The sequence below is a fragment of the Carassius gibelio genome, chromosome A14 (genome assembly GCF_023724105.1).
Source record: "Carassius gibelio isolate Cgi1373 ecotype wild population from Czech Republic chromosome A14, carGib1.2-hapl.c, whole genome shotgun sequence".
Classification (NCBI taxonomy): Eukaryota; Metazoa; Chordata; class Actinopteri; order Cypriniformes; family Cyprinidae; genus Carassius; species Carassius gibelio.
The window spans coordinates 16,089,323-16,109,020 of record NC_068384.1 but is presented as its reverse complement, the minus strand read 5'-3'; the positions used below and the strand labels follow the sequence as shown (position 1 = coordinate 16,109,020).

The following is a 19,698-nucleotide window of genomic DNA, read 5'->3' as shown; positions in this document are numbered from 1 at the left end:
AAGTGCAGGGAATATGTAGAATTTGTGAATGAGTTTTCTGCTGAATTCTGATTCCATGTGTACCTGGTTATGTAACACAATACAGTCTGTGGATTTTCATCTGTTTCACTATAATATATAATCGTTATAATATCTGCATTCTAGATGCATTGAAAACATTTCGACAGTGACCGTGTAAAAACGAAGATCAAAGTCCCTTAACTTGCACTCAAGGGCAGAATTAATTTAAAAGAGACCTCTTCTCTGAAAGGAATTTCCCGTCTTGCTATTGCAGGAGGACAGATAACTTAAACGAGCAGAAAATCTTCATTCACCAACTTCATACATCAAGAGTTTCAAACCCAGCCCTTGACAACAGACACTTTGTGCTTCGTGTCCATTCTCAAGCTCAATCCTAACAGACTTCATCAACTCCAAAGACCCTCGCTGTCAGCCAGGTCTCAGGGTGACCTGTGGGGAAACTGTGACAGGCCTGTGTAATTTCATGGCTACGTTTGCTGTTTTTCATTAAGTAGCGACAGAAAAAGCCTTGCACTACTACAGAAGCATGAGACATGTGTTCTTGTATTTCTCCCCCCATGACCTCCAACTCCCTTTTTGTCTGTTTTTCTTTGCAGTGGCAGGGGCAGTAATTGCGCTAGGCCTCATTTTAAAGCATGTGGTGATTGAGAACCCACAGCTGTGGCCGTTGGTCATGGCTTAGGACTCCTCTACCACAAAATGGCACCTCCTTCCACAGCTCACAGAGTGATGATCCATCCGTGAAAGACCATCTACTGCGGCGGCCGAAGTTAAACAGACAAGTAAACACGCTTTGATCTCGCACATATTTGACAAACAGTTCAATATTGAGATGATATGTGCTATTTAAAGACAGGTGTTTGATCTGCCAATGTTTTCATTTATCCTCTTAAAGGTGAAGCATGCCATCGCTGCGCCTCTAGTGGCACCAAACAGAATTGCATAATTTATGTCTGCTATCACACAGGTTTCCCATCTGCCCTCAGATAGCCCCGCTCTAAATTTAGAGTCAGTGCTGATGTATTGGATACTTGTTTGATAGCTCAGCAGCACCAAAGTTTTACACTTTTCCGTCAACCACTGAAAATCTTAACGCTGCATATTAACTTTAGATACAATTAACTATTTTGACATAATGAAAATTACAGTACATTGCAAGTTCCCAGTGACTAATACGAAAAGCAATTTCAATTTGTTTGTTTATTTATTTAAGCTACTGCCTAAGTGTAGTTTAAATGTTACATTTAGATGTATTATTATTATTTATTCATATTTATTTGAATGGATGAATCATACATTTTAATTAATAAATAACTTAATTAAAAAAAACTAAATCAATTTAATTAACAAAATTAACTCAAACTTAAACTAGTTAACTAAAATTAAAACAATAAAAAAACACATTTGGCACTTTAATTAACAACTGAATCAAAATAAAATATAAAAACAAAATCAGCTAGCAACATACCTAATTTTCATTTAGTAAAATTTTTAAAATACAATTTTTCAAACAAAAAGTGTGTGTGTGTGTGTGTGTGTGTGTGTGTGTGTGTATATATATATATATATATATATATATATATATATAAATAATGACACTAAAAAATAACTAATAAAAATTACAAAAACACAAAATTACTTCCAAATTGAAAAAGTTAAAAATTCAAAATATAAAAACCTATAATAATATCTCAATTATACTAAATTCATTAAATTACTAATAATTCATTATAATTAACAATGCAATTAATTCAACTAATTCATAACAACTTTGATTTAAAACTGCATTGTATAATTGTAAATTGTATGGACTAACAGTCCAAATTATATGAAATAAAAATAATAAATAAAACGGTGCCTTCCCTTTTCAGAGAACAGATAATGATTCAGAGAACGACGAGTACACAGAAGTTAAAAAGTGAGTGATGGAGTGAGAAAGAAACAGAAAGAAAGTAAACAGAATGACAGACAGCAGACGCCTCACACAATAGGAAACCGTCTCAGTATGGAGGCTGATGGCAATCAAACACATGCTGGCCGGGTATTACAAAATATTTGTGTGTGCATGCACTAAAATCACATTTAGCAAGTGACAGTCACACACACACACACATACACACACACACCTTGAGGCTTTAAGTCTCATGCACATACTGAGAGAGAACGACAGACACAGTTTCTGCAGTGAAGTTCAGCTGTACATTCAAGTGAAAGAAATGAGAGGTGAGTGAAATAGACAAAGACAGTGAAAGTGCGTACTGTAAATCTAAGTATCGTTCTGCGACCGTATTTATGGCAGGCGACAGCAAACCGGCTCCAGCTGTCAATATTTGCGGGTCTAACGTGATTAACTAATCAATGCGTACAGCGGTCTGAACCTCTGTGGTAAACCGAGCTCCACTATATCAAGATACACATCAAGGAAACGTCTCTTCTGTCGATCTACACAAAACTGAAGAATCCATCAGCTAAATTACAGCATGCTGCATCTCAGGGCCGAAACCAACAATTTAGACAAATTACTCAACAAAAACATACACAAACAAACCATCCATTTAAAACAGTGAATGACTGTTTTTCAGCAAGGATGACAAATGTCAAGGAACCAAAAAGAAGCCATTAACACTGTATTTAAGTATCTTTCGGAGAGTAAATATGCTCATATTTGCTGTATAGACTTCTAGAGCACACTGTTATTTGCTGCATTAAGGATTTTGTCAAATGTGGGTCAAGGCACCACATCTATTCACTATTGGTGACACGTCACATCAAAGCATGGCGGCGATATTAAAAGAACCGGGTCGGATGGGCCGTCTGATTGACAGTGAGGAGAAGCGGAAGACAATCCGAAAGCACTGGGAGGAAGGAGTTCACTGCAGGGACGTGATGCTGAGACGGTCCTCGGCGTTAAATCACAGCGCTCAGTGCCTTTAATGAAAATTGGCTACAACATCATCATAAAAGCCTTGTGCAACTGGAGCTCACGCACACACATGCTCTTTCTGATTCTGTCGCTTGGCTTGAATCTTCCTGTCGAGGCGAGAGAGTCCAACACCATCTGCTGTCACCGTGTTTGCCTTTCCAAATCCTGGTTATCAACAAAACACACACACGACCCTGAAAACACCCTAAACATCCCCTCATATGTGAAGAATACGTGCCCGGAGGGAAAGATTACCTTTTTGTTAACAAATTCCATGTGGTTTATTGAACCTGTGTTCTTATGATTCTTCTTTGATTTGCTAAAAATGGTCGTGTAATTCGACTGTCCCTAGGGATGTCCTTGGCTGTGATGCATCTAAGTCCATTATAGCATATTTTTCTCCATGCAATTAATATATGCACTGACAAAGCCTGGTTCACCTGTGTGTATTAAAGCATCCCAAAAATTTATTGTGCAGTTGTGCAAAAGCAAAAACGAGGAAGAAACTATTAAACTAATTTTTTATTGTTTTACAGTACAAATATCTAAAGATATGTTTATTTGAGAAGCAAACTTGATTAAGGTACTAAGTCTTAAAAAACATGATATTTTTATACTTCAAACAAGAAAAAAACAAAATCTGCCACTGGGGTAAGAAAAACTATCTGTGCTGAAAACCTCATTTCGTGCTCCCAGTAAAATGACCGGCCTTTTACAAATTGCTTGAAAATCTCTCATTTTGTTCAACAAATATTGGATTTTATCTTTTTGTCAACTTGTTTTCTTTCAATTAGCACAGGATTTGTATTTATTTTTGGAACTGATTGGTTATAGGCCTCGTTTATTTGAGCTTATGCACATCAGTTTTTTTATTAAAAAAAAAAAAAAAATTATATTATATTTTATATATATATATATATGTGTGTGTGTGTGTGTGTGTGTGTGTGTGTTCATTCAAAAACTGAGGTGCATGAGTGCAGATCAATGAGCCCTATGATCAATCACGTCCGAGAAAATAAAAAATGTGGTAGGAATTTCGTAGGAATATTCCATAATGAAAGACTACCAGACAATTTGTTAAATGGCAGTGATTTTCGATCAAGAAACACCACAACTACAAAAAAATAAAAACCATTATCAAATTTTTATACCCATGTGTGAACAATGTCTGTACATTTTAGTCCAATGTGATAACATCTAGCACGAGAAAAAGAAAATATCTGTGCTTTAAAAAAAAAATTGTCAGCATCTGTCGCTGGCAAATTAGTTGAAGCTGCCAAAGTCCAGAGTTGCGGACACATATCTTTTCTCAAACACACCTGGGCACACGGCTGGCACGTATTTGCACATGCGCACCTGCCCACAGGCCGTCAATCTTCGACTTGGTGCACGTCTTTCCACCTCAGGTCGTCTCTTAAAAACGTATTCAAGCATGAGAATCTCTATGCAAATACACTGTGGAAAAAAAATATTTTTGCCACTTGATATCCGTCAGGGGGTCCCTGTGCGTTTCATGCGGCTGATATACGATCGACCCCCGGGGATACACACAGCACGAGTAGCACATCAAATCTGCAATCATTAACACAGCTAATAAATAAACCTGTCGATCAGCGTGCGCATTACAGCGTGTTCTTGTGGCACCAGGGTGTGACAAACACCACTCATGATGATGAATACCACTTGGGATACAGTGCACTCTCACACTTGCAATATTGCACCCTGTTGTCCCAGGTGGGGAAAGAAAGCCAGATCCCTCAAATGTTGGTTGCTGTGCTGCAGGAACACCATGGAGCTGCTCTTTACCAGCCTAATCTGTCTCTGGCTATATGTGTGTGTGTTTCTGCCATCACATAATTAGGATAATATTGACTGTGACAGATGTCTCATAACATACTGTTATTTGTTGACAGAATTATATTTTTAGACCTGGCTTGCGTGGATTATGCTGTTTTTATTCAAAGGTGTGAAGAAAATAAACACAGGGCTGTAAAGTACATCTAATTGGCTGAAAATCTCAGTGTTTTGTTGGACTATTAAAAGTACTGTATATGAATGACAGAATTACCTATTGTTCAAAGCATGAAGATGATCTCAGACTCAGATGAGGCTAGACTGAAAGAGGGTTTCTTAAAAGTATTTTTCTTGTTTGTAAACATCTAACAGTAAGTGATATTAATAGTTAAGCTTGTTTAAGCTCTTTATGATGGTTTTACAACATAAAGGGTTCTGAAATTGTTGCAAGTTGCATATAAAGATTATACGGTGCTATTTTGGGATATTCTTAAGAGTGTACAGTGTTTGTTAAACATAATAAGCAAGTACACAGAAATGTGAGGGAGCGACAGACACATCTGTTCTGCTCAGCGTACAGCACCCTTTCTATTGTTTCAGCACACGCACATGGCACAGCGGTCACCCTAAAACACACCTGTGCAATAAGTTTCCATGCAATTGCAATTGAATTGTGGCTTTTACAAAATGTGACATATACAATATTATGCATGCACAATGTGTATAATACATTCAATACACAGCATATTGTGTGCAACCAATTTTTTTAAGATGAATTCTCTATGATATCTCTAATGTTTGTTCTTCTCACATGGTCTATTTGTCTGTAATATATATGGTGTATTGTGTAAATCTTGTAATAATGTAGACTTTTCAAATGTTTTATATGTATTATGTTACAATCTATCTATCTATCTATCTATCTATCTATCTATCTATCTATCTATCTATCTATCTGCATTCACCAACAAAGAGCCGTTCATTAAAAAAATATATATCTGCCAATTTATCTTATCTCTTTCCACTTAGAAAATGTAAAATACCGTGGTTTTACTATAGTAACAGTCATATTTAGTCTGTCTTCATAACCAAAGAGCCATTCATAAAAAAATTCTATCTATCTATCTATCTATCTATCTGTCTGTCTATATATAGTATAATTGATATAATTAATCACAATAGTTATACTAGCAAATTGCATTTGCAGGTAGCAGCTCTACATATTGTGCACGCTGTTCATTAACTTATGTAAATGTGCAGTTTAAATACTTATGTATTTATGTAAATATACTGCATGAATACTGTCATGTAAAGTGTGACCCTAATGTGTAAAAATAAGTCACGGAGGCTGTTTCTATGAGCCTTACCCTTAATGACGAACAGATTTAGAAGTATTCCCAGAAGGATCATGTCGACTGCTGCTGGATGCGCTCGGCTGAACGGTGATGCTGCTGGGGAATCTCGGGGATGCGCGTCTGGAACCCCCGGATCTGTCCGACTCAGTCCGAGCCACTACATCCATATAAGAGGACCACCGTCCGACTGATGGAAAACTCCAAAACGACGTGTCCGAAAATCAATTCCAACTACAAACTTGTGAGATAGCTTTCTAATACGTAAGAGGTTTCCGAAGAGCAGAGCAATAATTTCATACAACAAACAAGGGAGAAATTACAAACTGCCAAATGCAGCAGATGTCCGTTATACTCACGATCGGGGTCTTCTAAAATAATAATCCTCGATTCAAAGGCGTATCACCATGAGAGAAGTGTAACCGAAGGCGCGCGTCAGATGTGCCAGAGTGCGCATTAGTGCGCATCAGTTTAATATATGTGAGCGCGATCCCAGATGCTTGATTCCTGCTGTCCCACAGCACAATGTGCTCAATCCAGTCCTCAAACTCAGCGGCGAATTTTACATGCATCTGCCTGCCTGTGATTGGCTCGGGCTTTCTCAGGCGCATCCATGCAAAATCCCTGACCAGCCTTCTGGAGAGCTGGGTAGGTGCTCCTATAGGCTAGAGAAATTCAGCCTGCTCTGCAAGTATCTAAGTTTGCAAGTGATTCTTCCAGCAATGGTGAAATTGTACGGCGATTAAAAAGTGAGGTAGACAGGTTAGACAAAAAACTGTGCACTCTAAAAATAAATGTTAAAAAAGGTCCTTTTAGCATCCCATGTAGTTTTTAAACCATTCATAAGTTAGTGACGTGACATTCAGCCAAGTATCGTGACCCATGCTCAGAATTTGTGCTCTGCATTTAACCCATCCAAAGTGCACACACACAGCAGTGAATACACACACACACTCCGGGTGTGTGTTCACAGTGAACACACACCCGGAGCAGTGGGCAGCCATTTATGCTGCACACCCAGGGAGCAGTTGGGGGTTCCGTGCCTTGCTCAAGGGCACCTCAGTAATGGTATTGCCAGCCTGAGACTTGGGCCCACAACCCTAGGGTTAGGAGTCAAACTCTCTAACCACTAGGCCACAACTTCCACAAGTTTATCAGTGAATAAAGAACTATTTTAGGCTGCATGCTTAAAAAAGTCATTTATTTTAAATTAAAAGTTCTTCTGATTAACACTGTGGCGAGTGGGGCGGGGCCGAGAGGCGTGGGAACGAGGAGTGAGGCCAGGTGTAGTGATTGGAGATGAGCTACACCTGCACCCCACCGCCGGTATCGAGTCCCACGTAGGAGATGGAAGGATATAAAACTGGAGCGACTATAGTGAATGACGAGAGAGGACCAGGCCTGGGACATTATTTTATGTTTGCTTTTTATTTTGTGTTTATTTTTGTCATTAAAGTTAATTTTGATTGTGCGCCGGTTCCCGCCTCCTTCTTCCTGATGAGTATGGAGTTTTAATATGGTTACAAACACATTTGCAAAATTTATGAAGATTTTTCTATTGTGGTATTTGTTCTGCTGAGAACATTTAGGAGTGCTGAGGCCCATTCACAACAAGAATGACATATAGTCAGCTCCAATGGAAGATATTGTTCTGTTCACTGTAAATGCAGGCTGCAGTTTTGTCATCTGAAGCTTTAAATGCTTGAGCTCCTAGAAATATTGCAGAAGGAAGGAGACTGATATGAATGTTTTTATCATTCATCAGCTGGAATAAATCATTCTAAAAGTGAATCCAACTTTATGGTTAGGCTACTCTGTGCTGTTATCATTTTGGTATGGACTCTGCCATTCTTTTAAGTTTTAAACTATATCTTTATCATAACCCTTGGTTTTAACAGGCATTAGGAAAATATTTAATGAAAATATTTAGTTATTAATCTCCATTGCCAGTTCATTCCTGTTCAATCTGACCCATATAAACTAATGTATTTGGGTTCATTTAATTAAAAAAAAAAAATACTGATTAAACCCAGCTAATCTGGATTTGGTTTTTAAGATCACACACAAAACAATATTTAACTGTGCTGCCGCTGCGATAACAGGGAAGAGGTGAGACTTCATTGAGAGAGTTCACGGGGTATTCTGTTTCAGTTTGTTTACAAAACTCCATATCTGAGAAAAAAAAACGAACACAACACTGTTAGAACTTTAGATTCTAAAGTTTATTTGGCAGGACAACACAGAGATAGACCAAGGCTGTATTTTTGTTCCAATTTCAGGATTTGCGAATGAAATTTTAATGAGAATTTGATTTAGTCCAAGTGGTCTGATTTGGTCCAACAACTGGGTCTATAATCAGGAGGCTTATGTAGATACACATTCGGCTGATTACCGCAGTGCAACAGCCTGCACGGTCATCTCTCTGGGTGTGTGTGTGTGTGTGTGTGTGTGTGTGCGTGAGTGGTTTGCTGAGCGGACAATCATGGCCATTTAACTAATCAGAGTAAATGCCATACAGAGCCATTGCCCTGATGATGTCACAGCTCTGGACGTCACTTTGAGTGCTTCCATCTGGTTGGTCTTTTTAGCGGCCGGAGAACCACACATCACTTTTTCTTTTGTCCTCTCTCATTTGTAGGCAATCTGGCCACTCTTTTTGTCCTCTTTTCAAATGCAAGATGCTGTTTTATCACCCTTTTTCAAAGATCAGATGTAACTAGATTTTTACACTTGAGTGGTGCTTGCCCGTGCAGAACTCACCACAGTGTTGCAGTGTCGGCGAAGCCTCTTTGAAACTGTAGCTTGTCAAGTTATAACCTTATAACAATTGGCATTCAATCAAGATGTATATTGTAGATAGAAAAAAGTTGTTAGCTGCACTAAAAAAATATCTATATCCATTATATATCCATATAATTTAATTAGAGACATACTCGTTCTGGGGTCTTAAATGAACAATCGCAATTAGGGTTACACTATGCCTATCAAATTTTTATAGGTAACTGTATATGCATTCCAATTTATATAACGGAGTAGAAAATTTAGTACATAAAAGGAGTTGAAGTGGTCATTTTGTTCATTTGCCATCGAATGACCCAATTCATTATAATGATTCTGACTTTCCAACTCTACATAATTGGGAGAAGACGAACCAAGTCATTAGAATGACCTAAACTTCCAACACAGTATGATAGGAAACCATTTAGAAATGAATCAGACTTTCCATCTCCACAAATGAAGGAGAGGATCATTTAGGACGAACTAATCCATTAGAATGAATCAGACTTTCCAGAACAGCTTATGAGATAGAACCGTATACACTGTAAAAAGTAATACCTAGATCAAACTTATAAAAAGTGAGGCAAGTGGCTGCATTGGATGTTTTAAGTTGAGTCAACTTGCAGCCTTTTTCAAGTATAATAAACTCTGTAAAATTACTTAATTCAAACACAACAAAATCAAGTTGAGTTAACTAATAAGTGCTATATTAGTCAGTTAGATAAACCTAATTTTCTTGGTATATGTAACGTATTTATGTGTTGCTACAAGTAACCTGTACTCATTTTAGTTAGGTTTTATGAACTTTATGTTCATAGTAAATTTAACCTAATCAAATGAGAATAAACATTTTAATTAAGTCCTGGCTATTACCTCAGAAAATACATCTAAATGTCTATATTCTAAGCAGTACAGTAAATCACTTTACATAAACAGACTTTGTCAATAACAATTACAAATTTAATTGAAGAAGAAAAAGATGGGAAGACAGATTAAAGACAATAACATTTATTCAATGTCAACTAGTGTCACTTTTAACAGTGCCTACAAAACATACAAAAGTATGCATAGGGTCCAATCCCACAAAGAGCCTGTGATATATCTCAGAAGTATACACCAGATTTGAGTGATATTAGAGGTTGTGGGCATAGACAAGTCCACACAGGAGGTTTTCTACAGGTTTGGCACACCTCTGACCATGGGCTGTCCTTCTACTGTGATAATCCCAATCGTGTTTGGCTGATGGCGCATGTATATTTTCAGTGGGGAACTGCCAAGCTCAGCGTACACCTCTGTTTCATCATGACTCTATTGGGAAGACAAAAAAGAATCAAGAGTTTGGTCAGACAAACAGGTATTGAGATGAATATAGCAGACTGGTAGAAGACAGATACGACACAAAGTCAAAATTGTACTTTTTAGTTGCTTAAGGTGATGGATACTAGATGGATACTTTGACTAGAGCATGTGACCAGAGTGAAGTCTACCATGACAATGTCATAGAGTGTTGGTACTATACTATCATGATCTACTGTAGCATGAGTGTTGTCTTTTCTGGTTCAAAGGATACATTACAATAAAACAATGCAATTTTCCTTGCCTGTACCTTATTGGTCATCACATTACTGTATTAAATATATTTCAAGAACAAAGTAATTACCCCATATCATCACAATAGTAATAACATACAGACAGAAATTAGATAAGTAGCTTTAAGCCCAGTACATACATGGTGGACACTGATGAGGTCTTCCTTTCCCTCCCATATGTACTCAATCAGGCATCTCAGTACCACTTCTCTCCTTTTCTCCACATAGCCAGACGGATCCTGTCAACAAGTAAAATCTGATCAAAATTCACTGCCTGATGACAGTATCACAAATTAGAGAACCTCTGTATTTCAACCATGCAATTGATGTAAAAGGTTGTACTATACATACACCACTACCACTGTACTGTACAAGATCTCACACTATCACCAGCATCTCACAAAATTGAGATTTAACTGACCATGATGGCTGTATTTATCAATATGAATCAAGCTTCTATTAGTGCAGTAGTAGGAGGCAGAAAGGTGATCATATCTGCCTTCTATTGGTGGTTGGTACATAAAACCTAATTCAGAAATGTAATTGTATGGAGCCAACACTATTGTTTGCAATTTTACCTATGTTTTACTTACCTGGGAATAATTATAGCTTTAACTGTATCTATTCTGAAGTTTTTCTTACCTGTATCTGAAGACCCCAGGTAACAAAAACGCTTGGTTACCTAAAGACCAGAAAAAATATGCATGTTAGAATAAGTTTAAAAACCAGTGGTAAATGTAAAATATTTAAGTAACAGGTTAAAAATAGTTTTATGGTTTTGAGCCAGTGCTATCAAATGCACTTACAACTCTGCTGCTGATAACACGAGGAACCCACGACAGCTGCATGCCCCACCGGAGACTGTGTTATTAAGATGAAATTAAATAAGTCAAGTCACCTTTATTTACAGTACACAGCACTTTGAAATATATATATATATATATATATATATATATATATATATATATATATATATATATATATATATATATATATATATATATATATATATATATATATATATATATATATAAGTCTTCTTTGTTGCCTTTTTCTCCATCACACTATAGAAAACATTATATATCACTTGAAAACATAAAATCTCAAAATTCATCCTTTGAAAGCCATTTTAAATTCATCTACCATGAAAATTGTACATCAAAATCATGTTACAAAATGTTTTCAGTTGTGAATTATAGGTTTGGATCATGCACTTTCAAGTCTATGTTCAAAAATGTGAATGGCAGTTAACAGGGTCAGTTAACGCTAACTAACGATTAAAAGTGATATTATTGGTCAAATTAAAGCCAAAGTAGTCTTAAAACATAATAGGCATTACTAAAGCACTTGTTTAATTTTATATTAACAACACGGTCTTAACTGCTGTTGTCTTCTGATCGTTGCATACAAGACTTCACTGCTTAGCACTGTGTAGCCAACTTAGCTTGCCATGTGTGCAGGATAGCTAGCTATACAGTACAATTTGCAAACCTTACTTTAGCTTCCTAGTTGAGTGAACGATTTTGCATGACTTTACATCACCAATAAATTGCCAAAACTTGCACATCTTACCGTGTTAATCAGTCTGTGAAATTTAGATCCGCTGCAGCTTTCAAACAGTTGAAGTGCCGAGGAAGCATCTGCCTTGGAAAGCCCCGCCAGTGAAAAAGGGATAAATCCAACTTAATTTTTATGTGTTTTTTATTTCAAATATTTAAGTTTGATGAACACACATGCCACATCGACAGCTGCTCAAATAAATTGTGTATGTCAACTCACTTTTATAACATTTCTTGTACACAACAAACTCATACAAAAAGCTACCCAAATAAATTGCTATTGTTTTACTTAAAATGTATTGTTATGTAAAAAGTGATATATTTTAAGTAAAGAGGAAGTATATTTATACTTTTTAGTATAAAACAAATAAAATAAACTAGATTAGAACTATTTAAAATATATAAAACCTACTGTGTGGGTGTAGCACTTTTTACAGTGTAGGGGTGAACCGATTTAATAAAATGATTCGGACTTTGGATATGAAAAAGAGGACCATTTAGGACGAACCGACTCATTAATGAATTGGACTTTCCACCGTAGCATATGAGAGAGGACCATTCACGACGAACCGATTCACTTGCAAGAATCGGACATTCTAATGCTACATATGAGAGATTGGGTCATTTAGGACGAGTCGATTCACTTGAAAGAATCGTACTTTCCAACACTATGAGGACCATATAGGTGACTTTTTTTTTTTACTTCTCTTAACAGACAACATCAATAAAACATTGGTCGCGCAACGCTGCAAATCATTCGCTACTGGAAAAACTATATTAGGACAATAATTAATTTGTCAAACTACTGATCAATAAACATTGCTACTTTTAATTAGCCACGCCTGGGCATTGCTGAGGTTAGGCTACAAAGGTTTTTTTTCTTTTTTTTGCGTGAATGCTAGTGCTTTGCTTTACTGGTGCGTGTCAAAAGAGCGTATCAAAAGTTCTTCAATGCATTGTCCACTGTATACGTTTTACTAAATATAGCTTACTTTTATGTTTTACCTCGCCTCAGTTCCAAACTGTTTTACACTTTTCCTTCTTGAACTTTCTTCCCTCGATCAACACAAAGTTATTTCCATTCGTCTGCCCTTTCTCGTTCTCTCTTTCTCCTCCTCTCCACCCATCCCTCGCTCAGCTCATCATTGCTTTACGATAGCTGTGACCTTTTCAGTGGCACTCCACTATCAGACTCTTATCTCACTGCCAGAGTAGCCAAGCGGTCATTTATGAGGTCACTTCACAGAAGTGGACATTAGCGATAATGTACTTCCAGTGACTCAGGTGTCACACTAAAGCGAAGGCAAGCGCGTGCACGCACCCACTTTTGCCCGGCATATAATCATCCAGCTCTGTGTAGCCTACTACATGACAAGAGATGTGGACTTCGTAACAAATTAAAATTTCCGTAGGTGGAAGGAATATTTTGCTTGATGAGAGAAGAGGGGAAAAAAAGACAGTGTATTTTCTTCAGAGTATTACAAAAGCGCATGCACGCACACACAATTTCTCGATCCCACTCGGTTTGTACGCTTGTTAGTTCCACTTGAAATGGCAAATGACAAACAATCAGAGGCAGTGAAGCAGTGTCTTACCAGCTCACAGAACCAGCCAAAACAAAACAAACAAGGCAATTACTGCAATTCACACTACACCAGTTCTCCATGTTAAACACACACACGCACACACAGATCAACACAAAGGCATTTGCAATTATAAACATTATTATTATTATTAAAAAAAATTATATAGACATTATTATCGCTCGCAATCTATTTTTGACATAAAATAGCTACACATAAGCGCGCACACGGGCAGCGGCGATGTGTCTGCTGTATTAAAAACGACTAAATCCACTGAATAAAATATTTCCTCATCGCCAAGGTTATGAAGAAAAGGGGGAGAAAATCTCAGAACTGATTTTTTTATACATCACTGGCTTTGCAGGGTTTTGATAACCTGAGGCCAAAAGAGGAAGTTGGCAGATGTGTGTAGTTTACGGTCAGTTATGTCTCCCTCACAGATAACAACTTGCTGCTGTGCTACACAAACACGAACTAAATACAAAGTTGTTCTCATTAAGTAGTTTAAGCACACTTGCTGGAGTTCATGTAGGCTAATTAATTCATATTGTTAATTGTAGGACGCATTCAGCAATGTTTGAAGCAGATTAGTGTTTAATACAAGAGTAGTTTTTGTTGTGTGTTTTGTATCTCTCACACGCTGGTTTACAGACTTTTTTGACTGGCAGTAAATTATAGGCCTGCAAATGGATAAAACGAACCGTGTCACAAGTTGGCAAGAGAGTTGTGTTTGTCATATACACTCTATGAGTCCTTCTATGAACACAATCAGTCATTTGAAGAAGTGCAGACACAAAAATATGCTGTTAGGTGCTTTTCTGGCCTAAATATATGTATATATATTATTAGTAATTTTGTATTTTATATACCTATCTATCTATCTATATCTATATCTATCTATATATATATATATATATATATATATATATATATATATATATATAGTATGTGTAATTTTTTTCTTTTTTTTTATTCCCATGCCAAAGGCAATTTTGAACAGAAAATGCAAGCAACTGAACTCAAAAACTATTAAAACGAAATTATGTGTCCACAAATTTTGATTCTCTACCCATCACATCACTTACATTGTAACAATAAGGAAGAAAAGACATACTGTAACTCTAAGACATAACAGTTCAAAAGCTGTCAGGTGTCAGATATTTATTTATTTATTAAGCCTGGCAGGTAAAGCATTACATATCCACCTTGTCAATTAAAACAATCAGAAAATCTGTTTATTTTGTTATTTTATAGAAAATCGCTGTTGAATCTCCATGCAAATCAGAAAACCTCATAAACCCAAACAGTTTAGTTTAAACAGTTCATCCTGTCATGTTCAGAATTTCCTTTTTTTATTTCAGCTTATGATGACAGTGCTATGAATGGGTTAACACTTAAAGTTATTATTTTTCTGGTACCTTATACAGTACATGGGGCTGTTTTGTGTGTGAACTAGGGGCTAATATGCAAAAACACAGTGATTTATGATGCAGATCAAATAAATGTGTGTAAATGTTTGCTAGTTATACATATTATTATACAGTTATTGGTATGTGTGGTTGCAGTCCCCTGATTAAGGATCTGGATGGCTTGAGGGAAATAGCTCCTCCTGACCCCTGCTGGTCCTGCAGCCACAGTAGGGCTTTATCTGACCTCAGCAGTGTGGACGAAATCCTGAGGGATTTTTCTTCCAATATAATCTTGTTTAGATGCGGAGATGTCCTGCACTCAGGCCAGAACAATCGGAGCCTGTTCGTTCATCTGTCAGGGATAAAACTCACAAGTTCGAACTTCTTTGCAAAACTTAATTGCACACCTCTCCTTAACAGGCTGCATTTATGTACATTCATGGACATAACTTGCATGGCATGAGAACTTGCAACATCAGAGAACCACAAACTAGAGTTATTTTAGTATAAATATTTTTGTTGTGTGTTTTTGCCATTTTTATAAGTTATTGTTTTTTAATGTCAGTAAAGCTTTTATTTTCTTTATTTAATGTTTTGTTTTAAGTTTTATTTCAGTTAACATTTCCTTTATTTCACATTTTACAACATTTTTTTATGGTTTCATAACATTAACTAACAATCCCGCAATTATTATTGAAATGTTAACAACATTTTTTTATGGTTTCATAACATTAACTAACAATCCCGCAATTATTATTGAAATGTTAACTTAAACTCTTCAAGTAATTATTTTACACCTATCGGGGTGCAGCTTAAGAAAACAATTGGAAACTCTATATTAGTAAATGTGGAAGTTAACATTAACTAAGATTAATAAATGCTTTAGAATAATTTTGCATTGTTAGTTCATTATAACTAAAGCCAACAAATGGAACCTTATTGTAAAGTGTTGCCAAGTCCACTATCAGGGCCTTGTTCTTACTGATGTTCACCTCTACTTCCTGTAGATATGCTTTGTCTTGGCTGTCAGCATCAAACCCATCACAACAGAGAGAGAGTGAGATGGCAGAGAAAAGGAGGAGGGTGGGGTGGAGGAAGAACAAACATGTCCCTTTGAGATAGACTCTAGTACTAATATTGACCAGCACGCTTCAGAAAACACAGACGCATGACTCCAATACAGTAATGAAAACCCCACAAAGGACCATCGACACGTTTTATCAGCAAGCTGAATTAGAAGCGTCTGTTCACCTTGATTGCTAGTGTTCCTATGTTTCACTTACACACACACACAAACATACACACACACACCACTGCACATGCAATCAGCCAGAAAATAAGAACATGTGGCACAAAAAAAAAAAAAAAAAACGTTTTATGTGCTCAGCAGGTACGAGTCCAACTATTAAAACACACACATCACAAAGCTAAAGTTGGTGAGTGCATAATTTAGAAATGTAATTTCAGACTTCATCAGAGGCTTGTCCATGTAATATTTATTTTGCATGTCATTTATGTCCAACAGATAACCAAACAGTGCTGAAAGTGATACTCCAACCAAAACTTCTGTCATCATTTATGTCGCCCATATATTGTCCCAAACCTCTGTGAGTTTCTTTCTTTAATAGAACATAAAAGAAGATATTTTGAAGAATGTTTATAACCAAACAATTTTTGTTTGCTATTGACTTAACTATATGAATGAAATGTCACAAAAAAAAGGGCTTCTAGCCTTATGAGCAAAAATAATAATGACAATTACCTTAGCAAACACTTTTAAGTATGTACGCAGTAGTTTGTGATGAGAGAATCAGGTTTTAGTGGGGCAGGAGGGAGGAACCCACAGAAACGTGAGTCACATTTTACCCAGGTTAAGCCTCTAAACTATGAGCACGTTGTTCCTCTCTCTGAAACAGTTACTGTTTCTATTTATTGTGGTGCTGATAGCCTTTTAATAAATTATAGCTCTTCCTGCACTTAGGATGTAAGCTGCTTTATTATATCCTGAATGAATGAATAAAAAAATGAATAAATAAATAAAAATTAAGTGATCCCTATAGCACACATACATCTCAGAGATGTACATCTGGAATATATATTTTTTAAAGTGTTTGCTCATCTACACATTTCTACTCTCCCTTTCAGACATTAAATAGGCATTTAGAAAATATCAATGATGTTTATGATTTAAAATGTGTGTAAATCTGACTTTTTAAAGACTATGTTTGTACACAGCAAATGCTTTCAAGATAAAGTGCTCTTTAACAGACATCTTGATTTTTTATATTCAAATAGAAAACAGTTATTTAAAATTGTTTGTGTGTACACACACATATACAGTACATAGTAAAAAAAAAAAAAAAAAGTGTTCACTTATGTTAAGACAACTAATTCCACACATTTAAAAAGAAATATACACCCTATATCAGATCAAGCACTACTCCTAAATGCCAAAAGAAGATTCAAGTTCACTGAGACATGCACCCTGAAAGTAAGTATGAGTGTGTTTACAGGGTGAGTGACAGGACTGAGGATATGAGTTTTGACATTGGACAGATTGTGTGTCCCTCAGTGAGCCCCGGGGAGGCGGAGAGGCTGGGCGGCTGGGGTATGAGAACGCGTGTGTGTGCATTTCAGGACAGGCTCACAGATGTGCGTGACGACCCCACGGTAATGGAACTGCTGTCGCTACGCAGCACACATTCCATAGCAACCAGATAACATCAGTCAGATTTCAATGTTTAGATGTAAAAGGTTATAAATTAATTAGCCAGAGGCAGAGACAAGGCTCAGGATAAACAAGAAAACGATAATATCAGAATACAGCTTCATTACACATGCCATAAATCTGGTCCTTCTTTTATCATCTTCAAACTGGCACTGAGTTAAACCATCAATCCACAGGTGACCAAACTAGCAGGTTACAATTTCCGCAAGTCTAATTTGGAAAAATGATATGCACAGTCTCTAAAACAAATGATCACTGTGACTGCAGTAAATGTGACAGTGTCAGGCAGCTTTATGACCTTCGCTACATGAGAAGGTGTTGAATTGCGTTTATTTCCATGCAAACAAACTGTAATTGCACTTCTAAAAAGTCATATGAGCACATCTCACAGCAGAGAAAAGGGAATGATGCAAAGGATCTTGCAGGAAGGAATGAGAAAAACATACGACAGATGTCTATTCTGTCTGTTTTTCTTTTCAGGGAAGTAAAAGGGTTTGAGGCAACAGAGGGATTTTCTCCTGCTAAAAAGTCAGAGCTGCAGGTCAAACTGAGAACTAAGCCAGGCTCTGCCTTTCATCTGGCACAGCATCATATTATACTGACAAACTGTGTACCTGCACTCACGCATTCGCAAGTTGGTGTTAATTCAAAAGTCACTACATAAAATACTGTCTTTGATCATTTTCATGTCATTTTTGCCCCAGACCTACATTTTATTGTAACTTGGCAAGACATGTATGACACACCGAACCCATTAATTCATCTGCCAACATAAAAAAACAACAACAACAACAACAACCTTGGATGGTGTTTATCTGAATTAGCCCTATGCATATTCAAAAACAAGGCGTCATGGTCACGTACATTCTTGTTTAAAACATCATGATGAATCTCAAGTTTTTTAGTAAATACTAAAAAAAAAAATGCACATTTTAACAAGCATAGCTTTTGAAGCATATACTATATAAAAAATTTAATGCAATGACGCTTATGTCAAATATGCTACAGTTTTGTTACATGAACTTATCAATTTGTATATGTTTATTCAGTGAGTGGCATTCAGGTATCACAAACAAAATCATCAACAAACAATGTGTGAGTGTGTATATATGAACACACACACACACACACACACACACAACACTGGTCAAACATAACTATCGGAGGAGGGATTTTCTTATGCTTATCAAGGCTATAATTATTTGATCAAAAATACAGAAAAGATATAATACTGTGAAATATTATGACGTAAAAAATTTCTATTTTAATAAACATTAAAATCTAATTTATTCCTGTGATGCAAAGCTGAAGTTTCAGCATCATTACTCCAGTGCTACAGACCATTTCCTTCAGAAATCATTTTAATATGCTTATTTATTATCAGTGCTGGAAACCATTGTGCTGCTTAATATTGTTTTTGGAACCTGTGATACTTTTTTTCAGGAATCTTTAAAGAATAAAAAGTTGAAACGAAGAGCATTTATTTTAAATAGATATCTTTTCTAACAATATACAGGATGTGTTAAATTTGTAAGAAGTAATGGCAAAGATGTATATAGTTAGAAAAGATTCACATTTTGAATAAATGCTGTTCTTTTTTATTTTTTATTCATCAAAGAAAATATTGCAGTTTCCAAAAAAGTATTTTGCGGCACAACTGTTGCCAAAATTTATCTTTCTAATAATAAATCAGCATATTAGAATGATTTCGTAAGGATCATGTGACACTTTATACTAGAGTAATGGCCTAATGGCTGATGGATATTAAGCTTTGCATCACAAAAATCTATTTTAAAGGATATTAAAATAAAAGCAAGGAGTAAATTATTTAATATAAGAAATTAATTTCAGATGAGAAATTAAACTATAAACAAATGGAATGTCCAACAAAAACAAAAATCTAAAAAAATAAACAAAAAACACCTAATACAACTTTTTCTTGGAAGAAAGACACCGGAAGAT

General features: G+C 36.2%; 1 protein-coding gene across 4 annotated transcripts in view; it reads right to left on the bottom strand.

The window, feature by feature from the left end:
• Positions 1-19,698, bottom strand: part of gfra3 (GDNF family receptor alpha 3) — a 35,759-nt gene that overhangs the window by 15,033 nt on the left and 1,028 nt on the right. Inside the window, exons 1-2 of one of the 4 annotated variants that reach the window (XM_052615656.1) lie at positions 6,450-6,628; positions 6,106-6,291 (exon numbers count right to left, since the gene is read on the bottom strand). The exons of 1 other annotated variant lie outside the window; for it this stretch is intronic. In XM_052615656.1, the coding sequence (XP_052471616.1) occupies positions 6,106-6,148 (43 nt within the window). In that variant the 5' untranslated portion in view covers positions 6,149-6,291; positions 6,450-6,628. Of the gene's footprint in view, positions 1-6,105; positions 6,629-19,698 lie in introns of those variants that run through there. 2 more of the 4 variants (XM_052615657.1, XM_052615655.1) reach the window with 2 other exon arrangements.